The sequence below is a fragment of the Primulina huaijiensis genome, chromosome 18 (assembly GCF_012295235.1).
Source record: "Primulina huaijiensis isolate GDHJ02 chromosome 18, ASM1229523v2, whole genome shotgun sequence".
Taxonomy (NCBI): Eukaryota; Viridiplantae; Streptophyta; class Magnoliopsida; order Lamiales; family Gesneriaceae; genus Primulina; species Primulina huaijiensis.
This window is the reverse complement of record NC_133323.1, coordinates 10,301,480-10,310,341: the sequence shown is the minus strand read 5'-3', so window position 1 is coordinate 10,310,341 and position 8,862 is coordinate 10,301,480. Positions and strand designations below refer to the sequence as shown.

General features: G+C 39.0%; 3 protein-coding genes across 3 annotated transcripts; all 3 read left to right on the top strand.

Annotated features, from left to right (window-relative positions):
• Positions 1-2,701, top strand: LOC140963917 (uncharacterized). The gene is made up of 5 exons (XM_073423403.1): positions 1-429; positions 502-687; positions 1,445-1,594; positions 1,709-1,892; positions 2,295-2,701. Exons 1-5 carry the CDS (start codon positions 1-3, stop codon positions 2,699-2,701), a joined length of 1,356 nt encoding a protein of 451 aa, XP_073279504.1.
• Positions 2,702-3,430: 729 nt separating this feature from the next.
• Positions 3,431-6,601, top strand: LOC140964894 (WAT1-related protein At3g28050-like). Its single transcript, XM_073424876.1, has 7 exons — positions 3,431-3,694; positions 3,835-3,900; positions 4,236-4,349; positions 4,942-5,176; positions 5,433-5,591; positions 5,853-6,004; positions 6,079-6,601. Exons 1-7 carry the CDS (start codon positions 3,510-3,512, stop codon positions 6,230-6,232), a joined length of 1,065 nt encoding a protein of 354 aa, XP_073280977.1. The 5' UTR covers positions 3,431-3,509; the 3' UTR covers positions 6,233-6,601.
• Positions 6,602-8,276: 1,675 nt separating this feature from the next.
• Positions 8,277-8,657, top strand: LOC140963916 (uncharacterized). Its single transcript, XM_073423402.1, has one exon. It carries the CDS (start codon positions 8,277-8,279, stop codon positions 8,655-8,657), a length of 381 nt encoding a protein of 126 aa, XP_073279503.1.
• Positions 8,658-8,862: the final 205 nt, after the last annotated feature.

The following is an 8,862-nucleotide window of genomic DNA, read 5'->3' as shown; positions in this document are numbered from 1 at the left end:
ATGACTCCTAGACGTTTGGTTGTCCGCGAAACTCGAGAGGAAGGCCGTGAGGCTCGTGGCAAGGAGTGTGTTACTCCTCCGCTTCCACCACCAGATTTGCAGGCGCATATGCTTGCTGGAATGACTCAATTCTTCGCACAGTTTGAGGGGAATAATGCTGGTATGGACACAAGTAGGAGGACTAGGCCAGAAGCAGTGCATGAGCGCTTCCGAAGGATGGACCCCAAGGAATTTTCAGGGACCACTTACCCGATCGTAGCTGAGAGGTGGATTAAGTCTATTGAGGAGATATTTACCTTCATGGAACTGGAGGATGTAGATAGGGTCAGGTGTGCTACTTATCTGTTATTAAGAGATACTAGACTGTGGTGGGAGAGTGCATCTGTGACACTAAATCTTCAGACCCTTACTTGGGAGGGTTTCAAGGAGGTGTTTTACTCCAAATACTTTACTTAGGAGGTTCGCTCCCGATTGACTAGGGAGTTCATGACTTTGAGACAGGGAGACCGCAGTGTGGCGGAGTTTGTGAGGAAGTTCGAGCAGGGGTGTCACTTTGTGCCCTTGATAGCTAACAATGCCAGAGAAAAGTTGAGGCACTTCCTTAATGGTTTACGGCTGATCTTATGCCGTGATATTCGAGTGGCTGGTCCTACTACATATGTTGTTGTTGTATCTAGTGCCTTGGAGGTTGAACAGGACCAGAAAAATATTGAGAATGACAGACAGGGCAAGAGGCCCTATTAGGCGCCCCAGCAGCACCATTCCCAGTATCAATACAAGAAACCATTTCAGGGGTAGCAGGGTAAGAGACCGTTTCATGGACAGCCGCAAGACAAGGGTCCACTTCCTTAGAAGAAGGTCCCTCAGAAACCTGCTGATTTTCCGGTGTGCTCGAAGTGCAGCCGCAGACATGAGGGACATTGTTTATGGGGTACGGTCAAATGCTTCAAATGTAGAGCCAGTGACCACATGCTTAAAGGTTGTCCACAGTGGAAGCTGCCAACGCAGGGATAAGTCTTTTTCATGCATGTCGAGGAGGCGAACTTAGGCACTACCTGCTAACAGGCAATTAATTTAATTTAGCGTTGCATTATCTATTGGAAAAATTGTTATGCATGTTTCGAAATCTTGGGTGGTTAGTAGGCTGAATTTTTCGAAATTTTATGGGAATACTAGCTTGCTGCATTTCAAATTTTTGTGAATTTTTTTATAGTGGATTCAATCTGTTCATAAGGTTAAGTTTAGTTTTTTTATTTTTTCTTTTTTTTCGAGAATCATAAGTTTAAATGTTATGCTAACATCGTCTCAGGAAATATCTTCATATCGAGAGTAGCCACGAAGGCCTTGTTAGTTTCCAGGGATACTCACTCCTTTATATCGGAGACTTTTGCGAATTATCTGGTTGTCAAGTCCATTGGGCTTGACGTAAGTTACTCTATGACAGTCCCATCTGGGGGAAGAATTATCAGCTTATAGCGTGGTCAGAGACATAGATCTTGAACTACAGGGTCATCTAGTCTATGCTGATCTTATTGTACTGCCGATGCTAGAGTTTGATCTCATTCTGGGCATGGACTGGTTGATGAAGAACAGAGTTTTGATCGAGTTTCAGCGGAGGTCAGTTTTAATTAGGCCGTTGGGCATGGAGCAGTTCCAATTCGAGACAGATAGATAGAGGAGCTTACCTCGTATGATATCTTGCATTCAGGCAAGGAAGCTTATTCATAAGGGGTGTCAGGCATTCTTACCAAGTATTATTTCAGCCACTGATGCACCTACTCCGTCGTTATCAGATGTGCTAGTTGTCAGGGAATTTCCTGATGTATTCCCTGATGACTTTACTGGTATTCCACCCGAGAGAGAGGTGGAGTTCGCTATTGATCTCATGTCAGGTATTGTGCCAATATCCAAGGCACCGTATAATTTAGCGAGAGCAGAGATATTATAACTCAAACAAAAGATCCAGGAGCTTCTTGACAAGAAATTTATTTGCTCTAGTTTCTCACTTTGGGGCGCACCAGTGCTTGTCGTGAATAAGAAAGACGGAAGCACGAGGCTATGTATCGACTACCGAGAGTTGAGTAAAGTAACAATTAAGAACAAGTTCTAATTATCAAGGATCGAGGATTTATTCAATCAATTGCATGGACCTACAGTGTTATCAAAGATAGATCTATGTTCTGGGTATCATCAACTGAAGGTAAAAGACGCAGACATGCATAAGACATCATTTAGGACTCGTTATGGGCATTACGAGTTCTTAGTAATGCCATTTGGTTTGACAAATACTCCAGCAATCTTCATGGATCTCATGAATCACATGTTTCAGCCGTACTTGGATCAGTTCGTCATATTATTCATCGACGACATTTTTATCTACTCGAAGGACCAACAGGAACATAGTCAGCATTTGCGTACATTTTTGCAAGTCTTGCGGAGCCATAAGTTGTTTGCAAAGTTCAATAATTGTGAATTTTGGTTGGAGAAGGTAGCATTCTTAGGTCATATTATTTCTAGCAGTGGCATTGAGGTTGACCCTTCTAAAGTGGCAGCAGTGAAAGAATGGATAGAACCGAGGAACGCATCCGAGATTCGCAGTTTCCTAGTCCTGACAGGTTATTACAGGAAATTCATTCAGGGTTTCTCTTCGATTGCAGTGCCACTTACTTCGTTGACGAAGAAGAATGCCAAATTCGTTTAGAGTGAGGATTGTCAAAAGAGCTTCGATACCTTGAAGCAAGCTCTTATCTTAGCGTCAGTTTTAGCCATGCCATCAGGGCAAGGTAACTTTGTATTGTACACCGATGCCTCTAAGCTTGGTTTAGGTGCCGTTCTCATGCAGCATGATCGGGTTATAACTTATGCCTACAGACAGTTGAAGGTGCATGAGAAGAACTACCCGACTCATGATCTCGAGTAAGCCGTCGTTTTCTTTGCTTTAAAGATATGGAAACACTATTTGTACGGCAAGAAATACCAGATATTTACCGATCACAAGAGTCTCAAATATTTCTTCACGCATAAGGAACTGAACATGCGACAAAGACGATGGTTGGAGCTGGTAAAGGAATACGATTGTGAATTTAGCTACCATCCAGGGAAAGCTAATATTGTGGCAGACNAAACTAATAGATTTTTCCTAGATTTTTAATAGATAAAATATAAAATTTATAAATAATATATTAAAATTATTATTTTATCTAAAAACTAATTCATTAAGTTTATCAATGAACAAATTCACAAACTAACAAGTCAAATATTATAAAATTTGAACTTGATTTGCTTATCGCTTAACAAATTATTAAACAAGATCAAACAAACTTTTATAAAATCAAATTTCGAATAAAACACAAACGATTTAATTCATTTTCTATGATTTCATACAAAAACATATGTAATTTTGAACTAAGAAATCATATGATTAACTGCCTGTTAGCGGGCCCACGTGAAGGAAACTGGAAAAAGAGGAAAGAAGAAGAAGATGATGAACAGAATTCGAATTGGAAGATATGGGGTTGCTGGAGAGCGCAGCGACGCCGTATCTTGGCATGGTGCTGGCCACAACCGCTCAAGTGGGGTTGATTATAATCAGCAAGAGGGCCATGGCCACTGGGATGACTACCTTCACATTTGTGGCCTACTCCAATGCTCTTGCTTCCCTTATACTCCTCCCTCTTTCTCTCATAATTCACAGGTTTGATCAATTCTTGCAATCCCTTTCATTTTTTTTGTTTAAATTTGGAAGATTACTGGGTTAGTGCCCCTGAGAAACCCTGTTTTCCTAACTTGGGTACTGTTCTTTGGCTATGGGTTTTGATGAATGATGATTTGCAGGTCTTCTAGCAGGCCTCCGCTTACTTTCTGGCTCATTTGTGGCTTTTTTATTTTGGGAGTTTTTGGGTATGTTTCTTGATACCCTTGCTTCTTTTTCTCTGTTTTGAATGGATGTATATTGGAGAAGGGATTGTGTCTTTGGTTTGTGAAGGAAGGTGGTGATTTTATTGGGAGGATGGTGTTGTCATTGATTGACCAGCATGGCAAGTAGGCTACAACGCTAAAGATCCAAAATTTATATGTCGAATTTCAAAACTATAAATTTCAGCTCCCAAAATACATTAAGTTATCCACTCGTTGATCGCTTTACTAATTCCTAAGTTTCCTCCTAGTTTACCTTCTTCGTGTTTATTTGAATGATCATGGTTTTAACTATTCTTCTGTTTATTATCGCTTTGCAGATGCTCGGCGCAGCTGACTGGCTATACTGGAATTAATTTAACCAATGCTGCATTTGCATCAGCCATGCTTAACCTGATTCCAGGATTTACCTTCATACTTGCCCTCATTTCCGGGTTTCTTATTCTCATCTTAATTTCGGGCTTATGTTGTTTTGTGTGTGTGTGTTTGTTTTCCAAATTCCAACGTATGAACTGGGACTTGTTTATGGTACTTGGGGCGAAGCTGTATAGATTTATATTCTTGAATGCACTCTTGCACTCTACTCATTTTAATTCAAATGGTAGAAATATTAACATAGGAATTTCTCGAATCTTTTTAATTTGGATTTGAGCTGTAGCTTTCTCTATGAATTGTTACTGTAAGTTTAGTACTTCACCTTATATTACCAAATTTATTTCATCTCCTATCCTATCCCTTGAAGGAACGTTAATATCTTGAACATGTTATTTTGGTTAACAGTGTTAAAAAGAGATTAACTGGACTTATAAATGAAACCGCAATAAAGTTTGTATCTTCATGTTATGTCTTTGCATGTTATATGTTTGATTAAGCAGTTTACTAGGTGAGTTACGCATTTTGTTGTAATTATGACACAAAATGATTTAATCGCTTGCTATCATGTTATCAAAATTTTAAGTAGCTGGAATTGTTATATGCCTGAGAAAGGTGATGATTCTGTGTACATTTTAACTTGGTGGTTGTTAGGATGGAAAAGCTAGCTTGTAGAAGTTCAAGTTTTATGGCAAAAGCCATTGGAACAGTAGTGTCCATTATTGGTGCCTTTATTGTAACTCTCTACAAAGGCCCTCAAATCCTTGCTCCCTTGTCGTCATCAGTGTCGAATGATATGTATCTTCAATCATCACAATCAAACTGGATAGTTGGAGGATTATTATTTGCAGTGGATTGTGCATTGTCTTCTGGCTATATAATTGTACAGGTATTTTTCTTTACAAAAAATTATAAATAAGTGATGAGATGCCTTTTGTTGAGGAGAAACTTTCTCACTGCGATAGTTGTAGAAATTAGCATCTATTTGTGCGGATGAATGTGATAAGCCGATTATATAATGGTGGTAACTTGGGCTGATAATTTTTGTGAAGCTATTAATTTGAAGTAATTGTTAGTAAAATTAATTGTGCTAAGTTTCCCAACAACTCTCTCGTAGTCACAATCTACGAACATTTTCTATGCAGGCACTAATTCTGAGGAAATACCCAGCAGAGTTGATTGTGGTATTCTTTTACTGCTTCTTTGCTGCCATTTTATCTATAGTAGCCTCTCTGATTGTTGATAAAGACCTAAGCGCTTGGGCATTGCAGCCTAACATCAGATTGATTGCTGTTCTATACTCGGTACCATTTCTCCAACTCATTTGAGATCCATATTTTTTCATCCCACTCATATCATCATCATATGAACATTAATATCACGCAGTTTCGTTGAATTTAAGCTTTGTTGTTCGTCAACATGAAAGAAATACGATCATTTTCTTAAATGTTATTTTCGAACATGCACTGGTGCAATTCAATTCAGGTATTGGATTATCATACTTTTAAAATATTTTTCCTTTTTTTTTTTACAAAAGAAATACATCAACCTCACTCTTTTTTTAGGGCGTTTTCGGTTCTGCATTCCAAGTTGGTGTAACCGCATGGTGTCTAGGGAGAAAGGGTCCACTCTTTGTTGCTGTGTTTCATCCACTGAGCATTGTAATATCAGCTGCAATGGGTTTTCTCTTCTTGGGAGATATTCTGTATCTTGGAAGGTAAGTGTGTCGTGTGTCTCGGGCGTAAAAGAAAGTTCAAGAAATTTGACGGAAATCACTTGAATCTTGTGCAGTTTAATGGGTTCCATTATTATTGTTGTCGGATTCTACTCCGTGATGTGGGGTAAGGCAAAAGAAATCTTGGTGATTGAGAACGATATTGACAGAAGTTCTGAATCAACCAGCGAAAAAGCTCCCCTTTTGCCAATCAGGAATGATAGCACATAAAATTTCAGCGCTGAAAGCCTTGGATTGCAAATTACGAACGGTTTGATTCTTTTTCCTAAGATAGAAGAAACAGTCTGCATTTCCTTCCACCATAAATTCAAGAATTTAGTCACCTTGAATGAAGATGAACTATATATCATGGTGAACTCCAGAGCGTGTTAAATGTATGGAGAAACAAAAAGAAAGCTTAAATCTTATATAAGGTGGCCAGATCCTTGATGATACACAACTGTAGTCAAAGATTCTGCGTTAGCATCCTGTGGTTTTCGTGTTACTGTAATTGTTTGCCGGAGCGATTGTAGAGCAAAATCTCTGTCATCAAAATACTGTGTATAAACATAATTCTGAACATTTTTAATTTGCCTTCAACTATCTCAAGTCACTTATTTAGTTCATACTAGTAGTAAAGCAAGTGCGTTGTACGTGGATAACGAACTTAAATACGCTATGAATATTGATCCTAAATTTACAAAAAAATGTAGATACATAATTTTTCACAAATTGTTCAATAATAAATATTATTTAACATCTTATTTATCATTTTAAACAACCATGATTTAGTTTTTTCAATTCTTTTCTTGTATGATTTTCGAATCTTTCAGTATTTTTTTCATTTTATTTTTTGTGTTTCTTTTTTCGATTAAATTCAGGAATCATATCATTATATCTAATTTTTATGTTTTTTTTTCGACGTCGGATTTGATTTTGATTAATCTCTTTGATGCTTGCGTGTTATTTTCCTGTGGTTTTCTTATTTTGTTTATTTGAGTCGTTTACGCTTCGGGTCTAACTCCATTTTAGTTTTCTTGTTTTTATGAAGTCTCACTCGGTTTCTCCATATATTTTATTATATTATATTTATTTTGCATTAAGNGCAGAAAAGTAGCAGTCGTAGCACAACTGTCAGTGCAGAGACCTCTCCAGTCAGAAATTCAAAGGTTTGGTCTAGTGATTTATTCTAGGGGCAGAGCTCCTAAGTTATCTACCTTGACAGTTCAGTCTTCATTGCTGGACCGCATCCGTAGAGGTCAGTCTTCAGACGAGCAGTTGTAGAAATTGAGGTAAAGAGATTAAGTTAAGGGCAGTGTAATCTATACAGTGGTCGGTGGTATTGTTAGATACAGAGGAAGAATGTGGGTGCCTAGTGTTGATTCAATTAAAGAGGATATCTTGTTAGATGCACATACATCTCCGTATTCCATTCATCCAGGGAGTATCAAGATGTATAAAGATTTGCAGATGCTTTATTGGTAGCCAGGAATGAAGCAAGACATTCGACGCTTTGCATCTGACTGCCTCATTTGCCAGCAGGTGAAAGCAGAACATCAGAGGCTTGCAGAGATGCTCAAGCCACTTCTTATTCCTGAGTGGAAATGAGAGAATATCACCATGGATTTTGTAGTTGGGTTGCCGAGGTCAGTTAAAGGATCTAATGCTATTTGGATTATAGTTGATCGACTTACTAAATTGACACACTTCTTTCCAGTAAAGACAACTTTCTCCATGACTCAGTATGTAGAGCTTTAAAATCGGGAGATAGTCAGATTGCACGAGATCCCAGTTTCGATTGTGTCTGACATGGATCCGAGGTTCACATCGTCTTTTTGGAAGAGTTTACAATCAGATTTGGGGACAAAGTTGCTTTTCAATACAACATTTCACCCTCAAACAGATGGCCAGTCTGAGAGAGTGATTCAGATTTTGGAAGGATTTACTGTGTGCTTGTGTGATCGATTTCCATGAGAGCTGGAAATCAAAGCTACCACTAATGGAGTTCACCTATAACAATAGTTTCCAATCATCTATAGGTATGGCTCCCTACGAAGCACTATACGGAAAAAAGTGTAGATCACCTATTCATTGGGACAAAGTGGGCGAGAGATCAGAACTTGGTCCAGAGATTGTTTAGCAGACTGCAGATTTAGTGGTCCAAATCCGAGACAGGATGAAGACTGCTCAGAGTCGTCAGAAGAGTTATGCTGATAAGAGAAGAAGGGATCTCGAATTTGCCGTAGAGGATCACGTGTTTGTGAAGATAGTAACTATGAAGGGTGTTATGAAATTCGGGAAGAAAGGCAAATTGAGTCCGAGATTAAGAGGACCATTTGAAATCCTTGGCAGAGTAGGAACAATGGATTATCTTGTGAATCTACCACCGAATCTAGCTGGAGTACACAATGTGTTTCATGTTTCTATGCTGAGGAAGTGCAAGGCAAATCCATCACATGTACTGAAATTTGAACCATTGCGACTTGCGTCGAACCTGTCATACGAGGAAAGAACTATTCAGATCCTAGACAGGCAGGAGAAGAGATTACGGAACAAAGTTACCAAGTTGGTCAAGGTGAAGTGGTTGAACCATTCCGACGAAGAAGTTACTTGGGATACAGTAGCTGAGATGATGACTCGCTATCCAAAACTGTAATGCCCGAGATTTTGATTCCATTAATCTGAGATTATTGATATTTGAATGGATATGATTATAGATGGACCATTCCGGGACCAGAGTGGGTGAAGCATGGATTGATGTATATTTTGGACAGAACTATTGGCGCCCGAGCGGTAGAAAATGACCGCCCGAGCGCCAGTGCATCCTCAGGTAGTTTTTTGAGAGAACGTGTGGCGCCCGA